General features: G+C 52.4%; 3 protein-coding genes across 5 annotated transcripts; all 3 read left to right on the top strand.

Annotated features, from left to right (window-relative positions):
* The first annotated feature begins 3522 nt into the window (after positions 1-3522).
* LOC131213546 (peptidoglycan recognition protein-like) lies at positions 3523-5002 on the top strand. 3 transcript variants are annotated; one of them, XM_058207605.1, is made up of 3 exons: positions 3523-3721; positions 3782-4037; positions 4104-5002. In XM_058207605.1, exons 1-3 carry the CDS (start codon positions 3658-3660, stop codon positions 4405-4407), a joined length of 624 nt encoding a protein of 207 aa, XP_058063588.1. In that variant the 5' UTR covers positions 3523-3657; the 3' UTR covers positions 4408-5002. The 3 variants fall into 3 exon arrangements, with proteins under 3 accessions (XP_058063588.1, XP_058063589.1, XP_058063590.1); XM_058207606.1 differs by having other exon boundaries at positions 3785-4037; XM_058207607.1 differs by having other exon boundaries at positions 3788-4037.
* A 1022-nt stretch (positions 5003-6024) lies between these two features.
* LOC131213445 (uncharacterized) lies at positions 6025-14486 on the top strand. Its single transcript, XM_058207485.1, has 8 exons — positions 6025-7170; positions 7285-7444; positions 7913-8228; positions 8305-8400; positions 13400-13571; positions 13635-13799; positions 13903-14227; positions 14299-14486. Exons 1-8 carry the CDS (start codon positions 6025-6027, stop codon positions 14484-14486), a joined length of 2568 nt encoding a protein of 855 aa, XP_058063468.1.
* A 1776-nt stretch (positions 14487-16262) lies between these two features.
* On the top strand, positions 16263-20893 carry LOC131214070 (endoplasmic reticulum resident protein 44). The gene is made up of 7 exons (XM_058208427.1): positions 16263-16880; positions 17245-17317; positions 17838-17929; positions 18395-18788; positions 19110-19376; positions 19447-19645; positions 19755-20893. Exons 1-7 carry the CDS (start codon positions 16836-16838, stop codon positions 19900-19902), a joined length of 1218 nt encoding a protein of 405 aa, XP_058064410.1. The 5' UTR covers positions 16263-16835; the 3' UTR covers positions 19903-20893.
* Positions 20894-21010: the final 117 nt, after the last annotated feature.

Consider the following 21010-nt stretch of genomic DNA (forward strand, 5'->3'; position numbering starts at 1 on the left):
CGTTGTAGTGTCGGCCTAGGAGGTCTTCTAGAAGATCTTCTAGATCCCCAATTCGGAGTGTAGTAGGGTGCGATCCCCTGGTTGTTTCTACACTTAGACCTAACAAGCTACTCCACGTCCTCCGTCAGTCTGTTGTGGGGTTTTGAGAGGTCAAACCATACTCTGCTCAGACTCTTTAACTGGGGCAACCACACCGCACCGCACTCAGCTAGAACTCAGGGGCTAGGGTGACCTCTAGCCTCAGGATCTCTTCTCCTTCGCGCTCACTCTCTCTCTTTCTCTCTCTCTCAGCTCTTTTGCTATCCTTCTTTCTGTCTCTCTTTCTCTTTCTTTCTCTCGCACATACGCCCACAGACACACACAAACAAAGGCCGCAGCCAAACGGCGAGATGTTTGGAGACGGAATGTTGGCACTGCACTAAACTGCATCGCATTGCGATGGACCCCTTTTTTATAGCCAAGCCAACCAACCCCCAAATGGTCCAAACCCCCACGCGGCACGGCACGGCACGGCTGATCCTGGCAGCCACAGCTCGTACTGCCACCGCCACACCGCAAACACAAACAATTGCTGCAAATCATTGTAGCACCCCGGTGCCCCGCCGCCCTACCTTGCCCTGCATGGCACTGACTGGAGTATTTAAAATAACCAATTTGCATCACCCACCCCACCCAATAACAACCCTCGTAGAGCGACCAGCGATGCAAAGATGCACCTCGCCCAAGAGGCACGACAACGGCGGACGCGAAAAATCGTGTCTTTAAATTGTTTCCCACCACTCCCACCGCCGGCTTGAGGAGGGGGAAAGGGGAAGTCTAGAGGAATCGGGACGGGTGTGTGGTTTAAAAAACAAAACCCATCATGCTAAGGCTCCGCGGGGCGCTATGGTGTCTTCTCTGGTGCAGGTGTGCATCTGCCCTCCAGTTACCCTCTGTTGAGCGCCCAAAGTCCCTGTCATTTTCTTTTTATCGCCAATACTGTGAAGATGGTGTGTGTGTGCGGGAAAACAGGGGGTTTAGTCTGGCCCTCAGCACTTCATATCTGCATGAGGTTTAATTTTTTTGCTCCACTCCGATGCAAATTGTATGCACTCTACTCCACGCTGATCGCGCTGATGGTAAACCAAGCGATGCGCTGGTGTGGCCCATTATTGCACTCTGCATGCGCCCGTGGCTGACGCAAAAACCGGCAGCACAAAAACAATGGACCTCCCCGGCGCTGTGCCGATTGCTGCAGTCCTACGGCTTTCTAATGATTGTTTTGGCGGCGGCGGCGATCCATTTTAGTGCAAATAGTGCCTACGGAGTAATGCACCTCCCTGAGCACCGCGGAGGCTATTACGGCTACATTAACCACCACTTTGTGGAGTCCGGACTAGGTGGGATTGAGCGACACGGACAGCACAGAACGTCCGGCAACAGCGTCGAGGTGAAGCAACCAAGAAGTCGACGCGAGGCGGTTTAAGAGCCGCACATCATTTGCCATCATCTGTCAAAGTTAGTGGTCCGGCTCCGGCGGTTCTTCATTGTGGGGACTTTTCTCTTTCGCTCTCTTTCGTTCTCTCCCTGGAGACTGGACTACTCAGCCTCAGCAGACGGACCGACGTACACGTAGAATTGTAGTGTACAGGGCATCCCATCACTCCAATTACGCAACAATCATACAAACGATAGGAAAGGCCAAACCGTGAGGTATCGCCCAACACCTGCGATGCCTGCCTAAGTACTGCTAGCACATCGACAACCGGGACGTAACCGATCAAGGCTCGGATACTGGGGCAAGAGTAGGCGAGAGACGAACCAGCACACCACCCGAAGCTGTCGGTTCTCCCCGCTCCGGCTGTGGTTGCGTAAAAATAGATCCCGGCTCGGCCTGATACCCTCCTATCAGACTACCTCTCCCGGAGGGTGCAGATGCGTGGGACGCATTTCGCAACAACCCAAATCATGCGATCGCTCTCTGAGGCGAGATCGCTTTCGAAAGCGATCAGAACCGTAAACAGTAAGCATCGGCATCAGCACTTTACAACACGCGAGCCTCTGGGAACCCGAGGTGTCCCAAGGTTACCCACGGTAGTAGGTTCCATGCGATCCCATTTGATTGCCGACCGGGATTAATGCTCCGGTTTGCTTTGATGTGTCCTATCTGCGTGCAGTGCAATCATCTCCACACGCAGCTTGACTCTTGGTGCTGCTGGGAGCCTACAGATGAGGTGATAGACCCAAGGGGAACTAACATTACCGATCGTTACTCAACCCGTTCGTGGTTCGTCCGTGGGAGGTGCGTAATGCCGAAGTTTAGCAGGGAGACTAGGCAAAGCTAGGTCATTTTCTTTAGTCAAATCATTAAGAAAGACTGCAAATCCGGAGTATGCGTTGCCTCTGGTGACTGCTAGCCGTCGTGTCGTTGGTCCCTTAACAGGTGCCAGGAGATGGAGCTAAAATAGCCGAGAATGTTTAGGTCGCTTTTGTAGTCGGCGCATACGCTTACCTTATCAGTGCAAGAGTTCAGCTCTCCGGTCCCGGCCGTTTCTTAGAGGAGTTGCCATAGATCTCTAGCGCCTGCCGAATGCCAGAGTCGGAGGGTTTCCGTGCTTTGAAGAAGGTGTCTCACAAATCTAGTTGTTAGTTTTCCTTGAATTTCCACACACATATATGCGCTCTCCTGCGTTGTGAAGAAGGAAGAAACGTAGGCCACGCACATGCGCACTGTACGTGCGGTCGTAGTGAAATTCTCCGGGAAAGGAGTGGTTTCCCGAGGGTAAACCTACCACCTACTACAAGAGAGACAGAGAAAGAGAAAAAGATATACTGAGTGTGTGCGTATGTATATGTATGTAAGAGAAAGATATACATTTATATGTATCACAGAAAATCACAGTGCGAACTAAGCATCGAAACACATCTAAAACACGGAAAACCTAGAAGCGTCACCCAGCGAGCACAGAATGGCGTATGGCAAAACAAACTTGTTGACATATTTGAATTGACATTCAGCAACTTTCAACTATTTTTCGACTAATACACCACCGTAAATCACTCTCTATCGAATACTGAATGTTGGCGAACGGCATGTGTCGTCGTGCGAGGTTCGGCGAACCCTGACATCAACATCAGTTTGTGACAATACGGCTCTGCCCGGTCAGATAGATAACCTAACCTAAAAGGTAATCAAGAATCAAAACCGGGAGAATGATCTTGTGCACGCGTCGATTGAAAGAGGAAGAGGAAGTCACCGAGAGAGTGAGAATGAGAGAGACTAAAACCGATCCTGCATTGACAAAGTGCGTTCGAAAACAAACAGCAATCGAGCACCCGGTTTCGATCGAGGGGATTCCTGCCGAGATTTGCCTTTTCCTTTATTTACACTGCACGTACACTGCGGTACCGACGACCAATGGCTGGCAAAACACACACCAAAACATACATCTGATCACCGGACAGAGAAAAATCCCAATCAACGCCGCGTGTGTTCTATAGTTTGAGTCAAACAGACACAGAGTCCAGTTTGGTACCGAGTACGATCGCATTCAGTCGCATTGCGATAAGCCGAGCGAGCCGAGCAAGTGGTCGAGAATTGCGAAGATTGTCAAAACACCAGCGGGCAGCACATCCGGAGCATCCGTCCGTCTGTTTCCCGGTATAGATCCGTGAGCGATGAATTGCCGGCAACACTGGGGGCGGACCCTGTGGCTCGCATTGATCGTGTGTATCGTTGCAGGTAAGTATTGTGAGGAAAGCTTCCGCCGGCAATAGCACTACAAGAGGTTCTACTTTTTAGCAGCAGCAGTGCATGGTGCAGAAGTGATGACTGAGCCGACGGAATCGTCCACCGCGTGTCCGCACATCGTCAAGCGGGCCGGATGGGGAGCGGCTCGCTCGAAGAATGTCACCTATCAGCTGAAACCGGTCGCAAAGGTCATCGTGCACCACACGACCGGCGAGCGATGCCCGACCGTCGCCGCCTGCAAGGAGCAGATCCGCGGCTTTCAGACGGCCCATCAGATGCAGAATGGTTGGAGCGACATCGGCTATAAGTAGGTACCGGCCGCTTAGCGGAGTGGACCGTGGATGCTCTCCACTAACCTCTCGCTTTCTGATAGCTTCCTGGTCGGGCCGGCAACCATCTACGAGGGGATCGGGTGGCACCGTGTCGGAGCCCATTTGCGCGGCCACAATCGCGACTCAATCGGTGTCGCGTTCATTGGCAACTTCGACCAAATCCGGCCGACGCCTCGTAGCCTGGAGCAGCTGGACCTACTGTTGCAATGTGGCGTCGAGCTAGGGGAACTGACCGACGACTACCAGCTGTACGGAGCGCTGCAACTCCAGAGCACCAACAGCCCGGGCCAACGGCTGTACGCTAAGTTGCAGGAGCACGACCATTGGACACCGTGGGGCAACTAATCTGCGTGGAACCTTGGCTGTGACTTCCATTGCACCTAACACTGCTTCGCGTAGCACGGCCTAAACAGAAAAAAATAGAAAAAGTACACACAACGTTCCATGTTGGCCGAGACGTAGGTCCATACTTGGTTCAGGGATCGTATACCGGAAACTCGTTCGAAAGAAGCCCAAACAAAAAAGGCAAACAACAGTTTAGACACAACACAACACATTACTTTATCGCCGAACGGTCTGCGACACACAACGCAACGCACATTCGAATATCAATCGCTGTCCCGGCTGCTGGAAATGCAAATGTCACCGATTAGTAGGGACGCAAAGTGCTGTACCAATTCGCGCCGTCGTCCACAATCTCCATCATGCTCGTCAATGCGTACCTAACCGCCGTGTGCTGGTGAAACAGGTGAAGACAAACAGGCACTGTGGTGTGGTGGCGAGCTCAGGTGCAGAGGGTCCTGAGCACGGTTCAGCACCAGAACCGATTATCGATCCACCACGCTACGAAGCGCACCGTCACGGTTCACTAGGCACCCAGGCCCGTGGGTCGAGGGGAGGGGTGGTGGAGTTGACAGGCCTGGACCCCGGGGTTGTTGCAAGGATGTCTGAAAATAATAAAAACAAAACACCTCATATAGCCTGCGAGCGAGCGAGCGAGTGAGTGAGTGAGTGAGTGAGAGGGACAGCTGGCTGTGCAGCGAAGCGACGCCAGGAGCCCAGGGCTTACCAACTAGGCGCAAATAGGACACCCCCGGAGAGGTGGTGGGTCGGAGACGGACCTCCAGCTTCACCGTGGGCCAAACGTGCTTGCCTTCCACAGTATCCTTCGGCTCTACGAAGGGAACGGACTACACCCGGCGTCCCTGGGCGGATCCTGTGTGCGCGGATTGCAGTTCGACCGGTCGACACAGCGGCGGGAAGGACCTTACAATGTCTCCGCGCTCGCCGACGACATCCGCAGCGCCGGCCAAGTAACCTGTAGGCGTAGCCGTTCGGTGTCGCTGTGGTGCTCCTCGGTAAGCCCTCGGACCGTCTCCGCTGCTCTGTTGCTCCGACGAATTGCGTCTTACACCGCGAATCGCGGAGGGCCTGGAGGACGTTCTTCGACGACCAGGCCATAGAGCATATGCTCCAAGGACTCTCTCCAAGGTTTTCTTGAGTCAACCAACCGGAGGCCGTTTTTCTGCCCACGGGCCTTCTACAGTGCCGTTCTAAAGTGATAAAACCCTGTTCGTTCTGGTTCATTTTTTTTTTGTGGACGGCACGCGTTACGCCTGTCGGTCACCCCGGGGTCGTCGTCGGCCATCTTGAAAAGTGTCGTACGTGTCGCGAAGAAGCAGCGAATTAAGTAGCAGCGAATTAAGTAGCAGCGAATGCCCGCCCTTGTTCCGATCAGAGTAAGCCCGCTTCCGAAACTGCATTGAGCAAGATTTCCAAGAAGGGTTCCAAGAAGGGTTCTCGAATAATTCTACTAGTTGTCCACGTGTCCAGTGGACTGTGTAGCAGTGGGTTCCAGCTCCAACCAATGCTGCGCCACGGTCCGCGTCCCAAAGAACCCAACGTTTGAGTAAGTGTGTGTCTGATTGTCTAGTAGCTCGGACTACGCGTGAGCCAGGAAGGATGCATCGTACTAGCCCACTGTACGTGGTGTCGAACTGTAGTGGGCCCTCGGTGACCGTACCTCCGCTGCTCGCTCCACTCAGCACCGTTGACCAGCAGCAGCAACAGCAGCAGCATTATGGTGTACCATCAATCGATTCCATAGGCCATCAGCCGGCTGGCCCCAGCAGCCCCAGTCCAGGTGGACGGAGCACCCTCAAGCGGAAGCTCCCGGTCGCAGGCGACGATCCAGACTCGGTCAGCTACCCAGTGTCGGTGTCGGTGGCGCCGTACTCAGCCACCAACACTGACGGCCCCAGCATGCTGGTGGCGAAAGCGCGCAAAGAATTGACCTTATCGACCACGTCCAGCAGCCTGCACAATCAGGGTGTGGAGCTGCACGAGTTTCCGGCTTTCGGGCAAGCATTCGGGGTGTCCGGGATCGGCCAGTTCTACGTGCTCAGTGCCAACGACAGTAACAACAATAGCGCGGCAGCCACACTGGAAAATGGGCACCAGCAGCAGGAGCACCCGGATCAAGAGGATAACCACCAGCACCACCAGCACCACCATCAGGACCATCTGGCGACCTACATCTACGATGTGCAGGACGCCAGCGGTCCGGTTAGTGGGGCCGGATCGATCGAGCCTCTCGGTGAGCAGATGATCTCGAGCGTACCGGCCGCCATCATCAGTGACGTCCAGGGGCACCAGTCCAACAAGATCGTCCTCACCGACATCAGCTCGTCCACCTGGACCAGCACCGCCGAGCTGCTCGACCTGGACCGCAAGGGACCGACCGCACCCCCGGCCGACCTGCACCATCGGTACTCCATCATCAGCAGCGACCACCAGCACCACCAGCATCACCAGCAGCAACTACAGCAGCAACCACAACAACAAAATCACCACGAACACCTCCACCACCATCTACCACAGCTCTCGGCTCACCAGCACCACCATCATCACCAACAGCAGCAGCAGCAGCATCAGGTGCACCACCAACAGCAGTTGTCGCTCCATGCACCACACCACTCGCACCACCATCAACCTCAACAGCAACCTCAGGTGTCCACGTCGCCCCAACCTCCACCTCTACTGCCACCTCCGTTACCAGCGGTATCTGCGTGCCTGTCCGTCTCGAGCCAGCAGCAGTCATCCCATGCAGTCATCACCCATCACCAGCAGCAGCAACAGCATCATCATCATCATCATCATCATCATCAACAGCAGCAACAGCACCACCAACACCAGCACAACAATCAACACTCGGCCAATCAGTCGCAGCAGCAGCAGCAGCAGCAGTACGGGAACCGGGCCCCATATGGCGGCAACAATCAGAGCCACGTTTGGACCGGCGATGGGTCCCCGTCGACACCACCAACTACCGGTGGTCTGAGACAAACCCATACCTCCGGCATGAAGACTCCCGAGCAGCTCGGTAAGTAGTAAACGTTACGGTCCACTAGCTCTACTCCACAATCTCCACCTCCAGATGTCCCGATAGACCTATAGGAGGGAACGACACCCACGCGATGATCGTTTAATGGTGCCGTGCCGTCAACGGTGCTCCCCGAGTAGACCCTCCGCCGGAAATTACCGCCGGGTACGATCAATGAAAATTGAGTGCCAACAGGCGATACGCGCTTTATGGCGATCAATTCCCGTATCCCGTAGGGGTGCCTTCAGGTTCCGTGCGTGTCAGGACTTCACGGACCATGGACCAGGCACACGTCCACTGCGTCCAGTGAAGTGTGAAATTTTCGGACCCCTTTCACCGGCGGAGGGTCCCCGGGCTGAACGCCGTCGAACGGTGGTGTTTATACCCCGTTGACCCATTGGGTGCTAATTGGAAGGTTGGGTAGCTCCGATATATGACCGTGTGTTTTTCATTTTCGCGGCCCGACAGCATCGCAAACACCGGACACCCCAGAAGACTGCAAGAACTTGTCGTGGCTGCTAAGCTTCAAGCTGGACGATATCCCGAACCTGTCGCCCCGCTCCAATCGCAAGCAGAAACCGAAAGCGAGCACCACGGCGGGCACGACGGTGGCCACGGCGGCAACAGCCTGTGACCCGGCTAACCCGACGGACGGATCCGGGACTGCCGGTGCCGCCAGTGGCGTCGGTAGCGTCCCGATCGGTGACGCCGTAGCCTTGGCCATCGAGGACGGTGATCTGAACGTGGGCGAGAACGTCACGATCGAGAGTAGCAGTGGCAAATCGTAAGTACTGTCGGACATCCGTTGCCCGCCGAATTTCTCACACGCGCGGATACTCTCGTTCTCGGGGCATCTGCAGTCCGAAGAAACCGCCCTTCACCTACACGGAGCTGATCGAGTACGCACTGGAGGAGCAGGGCGATCTGACCGTGGCCGCCATTTACCAGTGGATCTCGTAAGTAGTACCCCAGTTCCAGTAGTACCGCTAGTGCATTGTTTATCCGCGGGCCGGATTGGGTGAGGCGGCGCTGACTGGCGAGAGGGTCCTGGTTGTTGGTTCTGGCCCGGGGTTATTTGACCGGGGAACCACAACAACACACACCGGAACTGCCGCCGGCTCTGTTGGGGGAGGCGCGCGGCTTTCAAACAAGAATATTTACAAACAATAAACAGTACGCCTGAGCAATACCGAGCCCGAGCCCGGTTGTGTTAGCCACACACCACACACAGTCCGGAGTGTAAATGTGCACGCCTCCGGTGCCAGTCTTGTGCAACGCGTTCATCCGTCCGTTGGATGGGCGCGAGGTCCGTCCGACGGCGGTCCGGCCGGACCTTCAGGCAGGCCGAACAGTGTGCGGTGAAGTGTAAGCCCCGGGCAAACAGCCAACTGCTTCCTGGCGCAAGCGAAAGCGGAAACAAAATGGCCACTACGACCAGACGTGCACACATCCAGCCCACCTCGCTCGCTGACCACAAACCGGACGACACGATTGGTCAGTCCGGCTCCTGCGTTCGTTGGACAAACCCTCCAAAACCCAAACCGCAACCCCAACCGAAAGGATATAGGGTGAGAATAGGGTCCAGTAATGCGCCCCAGTCCAGTGTGCGATGGTGACATAAGGATGCGGAGCGCGGATCAAAGTGCGCATGCCTCGGGGGTCGCGCGGTACAAAGCATAACAACGCCCGTAGAAGCGCAACCGCAACCGCGCAGCAGTTCCCGAAATACCGCGGGCGCGAGTGCGATGACGACGACGGGACGACAGAGAGAACGGGCAGGCTAGTGCTAGTGCTGGCCACCCTCAGTGCTGCATCCATTTTATTTTTCATCCCCGCAGCGGGCAGGCGCCCAAACACGGGCAGGTCGTGGTGCGAACCCTCTTGGATATAGCGTTCAGCGAACTACCCCCCCGTTGTACACCATTGACCCCCTGTTCCCAGTAGGAGGGGTGAACCCGCTAGCCTACCCCGAAACAGCAGAAAAGGGCGCTAGATGGGGGGACATCGTCGAGTCGATGTGCGCATCAATTTTGATTTCGTTTCTTTTCCTACCCCTGGAGCTGGAACCTTGAAACCTATCTAGCGTTACAAACGGGGGCTTTCGGTAGCTCTAGGATAGCTGACATTTTGTAGCACTTACAGAAGCCATGGCATGCCATGTAAGTCCAACTGTCCAGGTTCACCAAGTTCTCCACGACCCCTGGCCCCCAACATCGCAATGTGGGTTGAACTGTGGGCATCTTTGGATGATGCCTACAGTTCAACTCACTCATCATCTCATTACTGGCTAGGTGAACATATGTTGACCTGGTACTTCGGACACAGAAGATCCGCTCTGAACCACCATCTACCAACAGTCAAAAATTGCACCGCGATGGAAGGCGAAAAGGAAGGCTCTCCAGCCGCCGACCCTATTCCACCAGCACTATATGTACCCGTTTTAGATTACCCCGTAGACCTCACGCGCCAATTTGGGTCCGACCACCGACCACCGACCACCGATCACACCCGCCACCATCGATGGGACATCGCGCATTCTGTCGCCGGTAGACATCGGACCGACATTAATCGTACTATCGCTGGAGTTTTACGAACTCTGCGCCCTGCGGTGAATGGGAGGGTTTTTCTTCCCCTATTTTACTGCTGCATGAAGGACTGCTCGTCTAGATGACACACGCAAAGACGACGTGCTATCGCGCGATAGTAATTCCAACGATACCCACCTGCAAAGGCCCAGGCCGGCGATGAAGCAATAGGAAACGTGTTCGTCCCGCGTAAAGCGCACGGAGCGGAAGGAAGCGCCGCGCACAGGTGGGCGTGGGCGCCTCGTGTCCAAGAGTCGGGCCGAATATCTTCGGCGCACAGTCCATAAAAGTTAATGTTTATTCATGTCGCCGGTGGGTGGCCGATTGAGGGCGGAAATAAATTATCCTGCCTATCCTATGGGAGCCTACCGAGCAGCAGCAGAATGCACAGATGGTTCCACCGATGGTTGTTCCTGTGGAACTGTTTCCGTATTTTCCGACTTCCGACGGAACACGAAAACCCCGGACTTTATTTTGTGGCAAGTGCCCCACTGTCACCGGAGCGTGTGTGCGTGGCTTCGAGGTTCAATCGATACCATTAAAATACCGAATCGAATCGCTTACAGCCCGGCAAGCAAAGGGCAGCGGGCAGAGTGCAGCAGACTGTGATATAGCGTTTAGCGACCGTTTACTGTGTGGGGTACTCTGTCTGTTACGATACCGCGCACGTGTTTGCTGCGTGAATGACAATCAAGCGAGAGAGCGAGAGAGCGATAGAGAGCCCTGCGGAGGAATAGATACAATGTGTCCTGTGTGCTGCATCACTGCTCCTGTGTTGCTGCTGCCGTGACACCTGCTTAAGGGCACCGTTCAGGGTGAGTGATCACTTGGTGCGCCTCTCCAGGAGCACGGTACTATAGGTGTGGCCCATTTTACCTCCCGACTGAGGTCTGCTCCTGCTGCTGCTGCTGCTGCTGCTGCTGCTGGGTGCTGCCTTGTGCATGTGTGTGTAGCGCATCCGTTGAAATTGAAATCGATGGTTTACGGTTGATCGACCACGAGCCCCTGCTAAGGGCGCCTAATGCCCACTTTCATTGCAGGTGAAACCGTCAAGCGGCGCGCAACGAAACATTACAATTCCTGACAAGCATACGGTCAGACCCCGGGACGGGTGGGGGTGGAGGGTGGGGGGGGTTAAACTGTCTTTATTCTGCTACTGCCCAGTGTGTTTGTGTACATCGGAGACGACCATTAGTGGGGTGCGGAAAACGGAAAAACGGTAAACGAACAGCATAAGGGGGGTCTCGGAAGGGAAGTGGGCGTAGATGGAGGAGCTCGCTCCTCTAGCGGTCGACCTCTATCTTCTGCGTTATCCTTTCGGTGACCTCTGGGTGCACCGATGGGTTATGTAATAGCCTTGCTGCCCTCCGAAACGCTAATGCTGTAAGATTCGCCCGTGCAGAGCAGGCTGTTGTGGCACCCCAGACTGGCACTGACGCAGCCGCAGGAGTTTTTGGAACAATTTTAAAGCCCACCCTCCCCGCCACCGGTGGGTCCCTCGAGTCAATCAAGCAAGTCAATGAAATTTGTCATTCACCGTTGCGACCATGCTCGGTAGCCCCGCGCTCACCCTCAGCGCGCATGGTTCTGTCGCATGTCTGCAACATGCGATACTTTGTAGCGGGTATTTAACCCGGCCCGGCCCGGCACGCAATCCGCGTGCTCGGAGGATCTTCTTCTTCTATATACTCAACTACCACCCCCCCAGTGCTGCATAAAATGCAAGATTGATTCCGAGATTTATGACAGCTACGTAGACGCAGTAGGTAGGCTGGTACCCCCGCTTTGTCACGATACGGGGCGAGAGTGCAGATTTATGGACTGTCACAAAAAATTACCGAAGGTAGATCAGGCATCGCCCGAAACGAATGCCCCGCACGCAGCAGGGACCGCTCCACTACGGCTGCCGTCAGGATTGATGGCGGAGGAGACCTCTCTCTGAGGAACTCCTTCCTTCGTGGTACGAGTATGGGAGTTCCGTGCTACGAGCTCATCTATCTGGCGTGCGGAAATGGGGCCTCTGCACGGTAGCAGACCCTCACACAGAGACACTTCAGAGGCAGTAATGATGTGTAGCCTCGCATCGGAACCGGATTTGTCCGCCCAGAAGGGAGGCCTGGGTTTGGGACCTGGAACTGGAACTTAACAACTGGCAGCTGGCTGGTACCATCAAGGTCGACCCCCAGCTACTCCGTCGACAAGTTGCATGCACCAGAACCAGCTCTTTGTTGTTCCGCAAACCGATCGCTTCCGAAGGTATCAGGTATATCAGGCTCACACTAGCTGGAGATGTTCCGGGTTTACTCCGGTCGAAGCCTTCGAGATCGAGATTCCTCTCTGGACCGTCTAGACTTCCAGATCTCTACACTCGACCAAAGACGCCAAAAATGGAAAATTTTACGGCGAAGACACCCGGTCGATGTCGTCTAACGTCAGGACCGCGGCGTTTGAAGGACAGTACGGCGCGAAGGTGTTCCGGTCGTACCGAACCGTGTCAATTCCGTCGTTCCGTCGTTTTACATTTCCGCACAAAAGTTCGGCACAGGACAGGGTAAGACAGAGTTCTGCTTCGATTTTATCTCTCTATCCGCACCCATACCACACCGGGCCGTGACAACAAACCGACAGAGGTCCTGGGTCCGAGCAGGTCCTGGTGCCCACCCTGCCGGGTCGGTGATGTCGGAAGACGCAACGCGAACGCCGATGGAAAAGACATTCGCTCCCCCCCGCCTCGACAGCTCATCCCAAAGTTTGGCTTCATATTTTTGTGTTATTGCTCCCCATTCCTCGTGGGCATCCTTGCCTACCTGCCGTTGTCTGCCTATGGACTGTGTCGAAAAGAAAAGAAGCCCCCAGTAGCCCCCGAGTTTGGGGGGGGCCGAGAGAAAGAGGCCTCATTCTCTCCCTTCCCTTCGTCCTTCTTTCTTTCTTTCCCTTTCTCGTGGGCTGTGGTTTGAGGAGCGCACAGCCGGGTCATATAACCCGGAAGGGGTCCACAGTGCGAACGAGTGACAGCTAGCTGGGCAGGCGAACGGTTTCGTTAGCCCAGAGCTTTCCTTTGGGCGAAAATAAACTCACGGCGACGTTCATCTCGGTGGCCTTCTGCTAGGCTCGGTGCTGCTTGCGGTGCTTGTCCATGTCCTCAATCAGTGATCAAATCAGGGTTCAATGAGGGAGTAGATGGTCTACACAAGAGGAGTGAACAGTCAATCAATAGTGTTCTCTCCTGAAGAAATTGGGCTAAACGGACAGGACCCGTGCAGGGTTTGTCAATTCACGGCACTACGGATCTTCCTAGACTGTAGTTTTACGACCTCTCGTGGCCTGTAACTATTCCCTTATGCTCCCCTTTTTACCTTTTCGCACCTAGCGATCACTTTCCGTACTACAAGTCCCATGACGACCGCTGGAAGAACTCAGTCCGCCACAACCTGTCGATCAATCCGCACTTCCGGAAGGGCCGCAAGTCCTCGCACGGTTCCGGTCACCTATGGACAATCTCGAGCCGCAACTCGGAGGACAACTTCCTGGCGTGGGAGCACGTGAGTATGAAGTGGTGCTGATGTTTGGCCGACACGACTGATCGATCGACACATTTTTCGCAGAAAAAGCAACGCTTCGAATGGTTCTTCAAAATGGAGGCGAATGCGCGCACCCGCGGCACCACGGGTACGGTCGATTCGATGACCGACGACGAGGTGGCGGCGGCGACGGCCAGCCTGGCACAGTACGCCCCGAAGTCACCGATGGTCGCTTCCCCGGTTGGACAGGTGCAGAACTTTGTAAGCTCACTGTGACCAGAACAAGCCGATTGTCAGTTACTCGTTAAAAATGGTACTGAACCGTGTTTTTCTCAAAAATCGCCCTTCGCAGACACTCGAATGTAGCCGGATGAATGCAGCCTCCTCCGAGCAACACACCAGTCACCATACATTGCCACACCATCAGCAGCACCATCACCAGCAGCAGGCGCCCCAGCAACAGCAGCATCAGCAACAGCAACCTATTACTGCTACGTACCATCAGACCCAGACGCTGTACGCGGACATCATCAGTAACGCGCAGTTCGAGATTACGGCGACGGCTGAAGAGATCAAGCAGATGGACGAGGACACGCTCAATGGTCTGCGGCGGGGCACGGAAATCCAGATCGTCCGGCCGACGCAAGCCATCCAGACGTACGAGATGCTCGACTCGGGTAAGTTAAGCGGCCACGTTGGCCGGCCGGCTCGACGCTGACACACTGGCTGACACCCACCCACCCTGTAGAGTACAACATCGCCGACTACCTGAATCCGGTTCCCAAGGAAGAGATTGTGCAGGAGTGCGGACTGCGCTCGGTCGCACTCGATCCCGCCGAGCTCGGCATCAGCATCCCGTCGGCCACGACGCAGGAGGACGACATACTGTTCGATGAGTTCAACCTGAGCTACTTTGGCAACAACATCATGACCTGACGTCGTGCCCAGCCGCAGCCACCGTCAACCGTTCTGTTGACGCCGCTGCTCGAACCGTCCTCGGCCGCCTGCCTTCCGATTGCCGATGCCACCGGCACCGTTCACCAGATCGTGGCAATAGTTCCGCACGGCACGGTCCTCCCGGCAGCCACCGACGACATGCCAAACATCCCGGGCGACGACATCCAGTGAAGCCTTGGAGCCGGTCGGTCGCTAGGTCGCTCGTGCATTCCCAATCGTGCGCCCGAGGGCTTTTCCACTGGTGGTTTCTCTTTTTTCCCAGGACTGAACCGGAATTCCCAACTGAATGCGAATACATTGCGTGTGTATACTTGTGAGTGCATGCGCACGCGCGTGTGTGTGTGTGTGTCTGTGTGTATGTTTGTGGTTTTTTCACCCGATTCTCCTTCTTAATGGTCTCTAACCGTTCACTCCCGAGTTAAATATTCCAACTGTAGACGATAGCACTAGATACGACTCACTTAAGACTCACATCGACATCTCTATCACACCACCACCGCAGGGCGGCCAGAGCAGCCGACTAATCATGTAGCGTATCACTGTACATACGTAGGGTATCTAGGATTTCCTCATTCCTTGTCTTATCCGTTTTGAGCTAACTCACATAAAAAAACGCAAATCTAGTCAGAACCGTTTTACTGGCGAGGAGAACTACTTCGATTACGTCAATTAGTTCTTACCAGGGTCTTTCGGGCTGCGAGTTTGGTTCGATATTTTAAACAGATGTGTGTTACACGACATACGTACGTCTACCATTGGTCACACTTTGGGGCACTGAAATAATTTGGGAAATCTCCCCCGTCAACTCTATGCTTCACGCAACATTTTTGTTTCCATTTTTCCCCGTTCCGTAGCAAACAGGGGAAAGCAAACGCGCGCAAGAATGCGCCTTGTTGAACCTTGCCGTTGTATCCCATTCGACAAACGGTCACACGACCTGTTTCGTTACTTCAGTACCCAAGATTGGTAAGCTCACATACGATTCGTTGCGAATTCGATGCCCAAGCCCATTTGTGCCATTTCCCTTAGAATATTTACATTGCCGATGCGTCTCAGTCTCTCAGCTTGCTGATGTAGCGAGCCACGCATCCGAGCGCTCATCCATGTGACCAACTATTGGCTTTTCCTGAACGAATGATTGAACGATTGATCCGACCCATCCATTTCCATGCGTATCTAGTTACACCCGTGATTTGTTTCCTATTTGCCTTACTTGAAGTTACAAAAGAAAGCTATTTTATCACCAGTGCGACTTGTGTTTCATTGACCGACCGCAACCGAAAGAAATGTGAAGTTCTGCGACAGTTTGCCTGAGAAAACGATAAAAATACGTTACACTGCACCCAGCATACAACATAAAATTCGAATAGTTTCATATTGAGATGAACGTTGATGGTTCAGGTTCAAACTCAACGGTCCATGGCGGTTGGTGCAACATTTCACGTGTCGTGAAATATTTTCGGCCCTGTGAAACATTGCATTTCAAATATTCGAAAATGATGGTGGCATTCTCTGATAAAATTCAGGCTGACGTTATAGACGGTCCTATGCTGTGTGAGACTTTGTCAGTATTGGCAATGTGAAACGTCACTCGGGCGAATACTGCGAACACACGCATACACCGATGTAGAGCGCGCGCTCATTCTGCATGCTGCGGCTACCGATGTTGACCGATGTCGTTTTTGAGGCTACGTGTCTCAGGGTGCGGGACAGCTGTGTGCGTGCGTGCTTAGCCAGCCGTGTGATGGCCACCTTACGACCCTCGAACACAGTGCGGGACCGTAGCAGTGAGAGGACTTAATTTGCTTGTGGGAAAAGTGTGCTTCCCGATATCATCGCTTTGCTGAGGCTTGAAGGGCACCCGAATAGCTTTCCTTTGGTCAGGAGGAATTGACTACAACGCACGACTACCATTGCTATCCCCGGCACCGCAACGTAACGACCAGCATAACGGCAACGCGGCATTCCGATCGCGCATCCGAACGACTGCAGAAAGAGTTGGTAAAAATACCGGTGTGACAGCAATAATAGACCAACAGCAGCAGCAGCAGCAGCAGCAGCAGCAGCAGCAGCAGCAGGAAGTAACGTTGGCTGGATTGGGCTCTCGAAAGCTGTACTGTGGCCCAGGTACATGAACCCGCGGGAGTGGTGTGGCGCGGCTGCAACATCCTTTATACGCCTTTTGTAGTCGACGACTCGCCGCGTACCAAAGGCGAACGCAAGAAAAGCATTCCACCACCGGAAGGCTAACAGCAAGTGCTCAGCAAGCCACTGTACAACACACAGCATTCCGGGTTGGCGGCTTCCGAAACAATAGGCGGATCGAAAATGGTGCCCACCAGTGTAAAGTTAGTGATATTTTATTATTTTATGGTGAGTAATGGAGTTATGGTGAATGGTGGCACGCAGCGGAAGGATGCTGGGCGCAGTTGTGCGGGCAAGTGTAACGCATTTATGTCGTTTCCTCCGGAAACTGTCGCAGAACTTCACAGTTCGTAAGTTCTGCGGCGGATAAAATACACAAGTCGTGCACAAACACACTCTCGGGGAGCGGTCTGCACGAGCGAACCTGCGCGTGTGTCTGTGTGGGTGTACTGTTAAATGATGTTGCATGTGTCCAAACTTTTGGCCCGGTGGCAGCCTACCGGTGTCCTTGATCGACTGTATTACTGATCATATGTTGGTCCGCTATCCCTGTTTTTCTTCTTTTTTTTTTGCATTTCTGATTCTCGCACAGGTTGTTTGCGTGTTCAACCCGGTAGACAGCGGAGCGGTGAAGCTAACCAGTGAAAACATCGACATGACCCTAGGTAAGAAGTGGAGCAGCGCAAAGATAATGAAACCGAACTGAAACACCCGGAACAGCGCAAACGAGATCCCCATGGTTCGATAATAAATCAACGCTTCAGTGCGTATTGGCCGACACGGTTATCATCGAGACGATTGCATTGTCTCTCGGTATCTCTGTCGTGTCGGCGTTAGAAAATGAGCTTTGAGTAGAAAATATAGTCCACGGAGCGATTTCAATCGAGTCCGTTTAAAACGACAAGCACTTTACGCTGGCGTGGCCGATTCCCTTGTTACGCCGCACCTTTATTCAAAGATAAACAAAAACCATGCAATATCGTAACGGCAATGAGTCTACCAGGTACACCTGTTAGACTCAGTATGTAATTTTAAAAAAAATGCACACACACTGCCAAAGTCACTGACGACACCGTCGGTTACAGATAAAAACAGATGTGCTGTCGTATCTCAGGTTTCGGGCATGCCTTGTTTTCCATAAGCTTTTACAATGCTCTTCTTTTGTGTTCTTCCTTTTTCGTGTAGCGTCTAACGAGTTGGTATTGATAAACTTTTACGCCGACTGGTGCAGGTTCAGCAACATCTTACAACCGATCTTCGATGAAGCTGCCGAGAAGGTAAGAAATGTCGTACTGCGTGGCCGGCCCCTGAGGGCACACTGATATTTGTTAAGGTTGGGCTTCACCGCATCATTCAAATGGCCGCAACTGACCCAATCAAGACTTTAATCTCGGCTTATCACCTGGTCTCTATCACCAAACAGCCGCTGCAACACTATCAACTTTTCAAATGGAGTCAAAGTTATCACACTGTTATTAGTTTTCTCGTGCCACATCTCGGTTTAGATGTTAGAGAGAAAGTTAAACAATATTATTAACATATGCGACTGATAACTGTTAATCCGAATTCGACGTGTGAGTCTGTTTCACCATTCAACATCGATAATTTGCATCAATCAATATTGATCGAACTAAAACACCGAATACCGAAGGATCCCGAAACAGTGCACCAGAAGCACACGGTCCTTTGAGAAATCGTGGTTAATCGTTTTCTTTTACGCTTACAACTCCTTTTGCTTCCAGGTGCAGGCAGAATTTTCCGAACCAGGGAAAGTGGTTATGGGTAAAGTGGACTGCGATCGTGAGTCAGCGGTCGCTTCAAGGTTTCACATCACCAAGTACCCGACGCTGAAGGTGCTGCGGAACGGGCAGCCCACAAAACGCGAGTATAGGGGCGCCCGGACGGTGGAAGCATTCACCGAGTTTATTCGAAAACAGCTTGAAGACCCGATCCGCGAGTTCCAGAATATCAAGGATCTAGAACAACTCGATTCGAAGAAACGCATCGTGGTCGGGTACTTCGATCGACGAGACATGCCCGAATATAACACGTTCCGGCGCGTCGCTACCAACCTCAAGGAAGATTGTCAGTTCCATGTCGGGTTCGGCGATATTGTGCAGGCCTTGCATCCTCCAGGTAACGAAGGGACCAGAGAACTTGATGAATCACTTCACTGGACACACTGTGTTTTTCTGTTGCCTTGGTAACAGTTTCATATCTTCAGAAGCACGATGTTCATCAATTGTTTTTTTCGCGGAGCTGTTTAGATATTTTCTACACTACATTCTACTTTACGTGTTTATTTGGAACGTTATTTTAGCTTCAGTATTATGCACTGTTCTCCATGAGCTTATTTTGAATAATGATAAAATATTAAAAAGCAGTAACTACTAGCTAGCAAAATTGATCAATAGCAACAAGTTCGTCCTAAGTAGCATCCTATTAATATGGTTACAGGTCATCCAATCATCGTGTTTCGACCAGACGTAGCCGTGTCGAACGAGAATGACGAAACATATACCGGAGATCTGCGCAATTTCGATGAGATGAATATCTGGGTACAAGAAAAATGCGTACCACTGGTGCGCGAAATCACCTTCGAAAATGCAGAAGAGCTTACCGAAGAAGGTTTACCCTTTTTGATCCTCTTCTATGCTCCGGACGATCTCGATGCGATTAAAGATTTCAAAGCGATTGTGCAGATGGATCTTATTTCCGAGAAGCGTAAGTTGCATCGAAACAACAACTTTATTTCCTGATTGACATATGGGTTTTTCTATTTTGTGTACTGCAGAGAATGTCAATTTCCTGACAGCCGATGGAAAGCGGTTCGCTCATCCGTTGCACCATCTCGGAAAGACGCAGGCCGATCTTCCGCTGATCGCAATCGACTCCTTCCGGCACATGTATTTATTCCCTAACTTCAAAGATATTTATGTACCAGGAAAACTAAGACAGTTCCTCAGCGATTTGTACAGTGGTAAACTGCATCGGTAAGTGTGCAACGCTAGAACATAGAGTTGCTGTGCTATAAGTTGCGGAGTCCTAACAGACACATGGTCACTGATACCTCCTCGGTGTTGGGGCTTTGCTTTGTTGCAGAGAATTCCACTATGGCCCAGAAAAAGAAACGACAGTGGAGGCGATAGGTACTGATGACAGCAAAAAACCGACCACGCCACCTGAGTCCACGTTCAAGAATCTTGGTCCTTCGAAAAACCGTTACACGCTGCTGCGTGACGAACTGTAGGCGTGCGGCCGTTCCTTGGGTCTCTTAAGTCTGTGCCTGTTGTTTTTATCTCATTCTAGTTTTACAGTGCCCGTTCGCGAATGATGCTGTGAAATATTCTCTGGTTCATGTAGAATGAGAAAAAGGGCAGAAGGCAGAAACCAACTAGAGAGCTCATTACATGGGGAACGGGCAACTTTCCAGTGTTTTTGAATTCATGTTTTTCAGTCCGTTTCCCAACATTGTAGCTTTCCTAAAGGTGTATCACGAGGTTAAAACGTATTATAAGTCAGATCAAGTCAAGTTAGTCAATTGGTTCCGCCCAAAAACACAATCACGTTGCCTTTGTTTTAAATCTCTTTTTGCATATGGCTCTGTGAATAACGAAGAGGAAGGGATAAAAATGCAAAAGCGAGTTGAGCATATCCAAAGAATCGAAAGCCAGCGTTTCTTTTGTGTTTGCGTGTTACATCGAAGTATCTTGTAGGTTTGTGTTTATTTAAAGACGCACTGGAGGGATTTTTATCTAAGTTTTAACAACTTGGCATCCTTCCCGCCTGCTTCCACTTGTCACTAGATAGTGCTTGCTTGCGGATTCACTCTGTCCCCAAATCGAGGGTTTGTTAAGTTCCCTTTCCTTTCGCATCGTTCCATAGCTGCAGCTGGAAATCTAGTGAACCGGAAGTCTGAAATGAACAGAGCGTTGTCATAATGTTATTACTTTGTCGTTTTTATGCGGCTTTTTGTTTCAATTTGTGATCACACACCAGTGCCGTGTTAAATTGCTTTTTTAGTTCTCTCATTTCACTCGCAGTTGTTCCCCACTGGAGTGCATCGGGAACTTCACAGGTTACATGTCTCTTGTCTCGGACATGTTTTATATAGGTATTTCTCTTAACATCATTTGGAAGAAGAGCTTAGTACAGCCAACCGGCATAATAAGGCAGGCAGAAGCAAGTGGAAAGTGGAGCGAATGCTACAGTGATTTAATAAATTAAAATTCTTACCCTGATTTACTGAATACTTTCTTTTCTTAATGTATGGATTGATTTATTTATCATCAATAAATTAATACACGAAACATGCCCTGCACGCCCCCTGCATGAAACTTCTTACAGCTCAGTACCCT

Source organism: Anopheles bellator, chromosome X (assembly GCF_943735745.2).
Source record: "Anopheles bellator chromosome X, idAnoBellAS_SP24_06.2, whole genome shotgun sequence".
In the NCBI taxonomy this organism is placed as follows: domain Eukaryota; kingdom Metazoa; phylum Arthropoda; class Insecta; order Diptera; family Culicidae; genus Anopheles; species Anopheles bellator.

What these genes read in the sequence shown, in the direction of transcription:
- LOC131213546 (XM_058207605.1), top strand. Translation starts at nt 3,658, where the DNA reads ATGAATTGCCGGCAACACTGGGGGCGGACCCTGTGGCTCGCATTGATC. An exon ending in GATCGTGTGTATCGTTGCAG is followed by an intron (nt 3,722 to 3,781) that starts GTAAGTATTGTG and finishes TCTACTTTTTAG; the next exon opens with CAGCAGCAGTGCATGGTGCA. An exon ending in TGGAGCGACATCGGCTATAA is followed by an intron (nt 4,038 to 4,103) that starts GTAGGTACCGGC and finishes GCTTTCTGATAG; the next exon opens with CTTCCTGGTCGGGCCGGCAA.
- LOC131213445 (XM_058207485.1), top strand. Translation starts at nt 6,025, where the DNA reads ATGCATCGTACTAGCCCACTGTACGTGGTGTCGAACTGTAGTGGGCCC. An exon ending in GAAGACTCCCGAGCAGCTCG is followed by an intron (nt 7,445 to 7,912) that starts GTAAGTAGTAAA and finishes GCGGCCCGACAG; the next exon opens with CATCGCAAACACCGGACACC. An exon ending in GAGAGTAGCAGTGGCAAATC is followed by an intron (nt 8,229 to 8,304) that starts GTAAGTACTGTC and finishes GGGCATCTGCAG; the next exon opens with TCCGAAGAAACCGCCCTTCA.
- LOC131214070 (XM_058208427.1), top strand. Translation starts at nt 16,836, where the DNA reads ATGGTGCCCACCAGTGTAAAGTTAGTGATATTTTATTATTTTATG. An exon ending in GCAGGCCTTGCATCCTCCAG is followed by an intron (nt 18,789 to 19,109) that starts GTAACGAAGGGA and finishes ATATGGTTACAG; the next exon opens with GTCATCCAATCATCGTGTTT. An exon ending in GGATCTTATTTCCGAGAAGC is followed by an intron (nt 19,377 to 19,446) that starts GTAAGTTGCATC and finishes TGTGTACTGCAG; the next exon opens with AGAATGTCAATTTCCTGACA.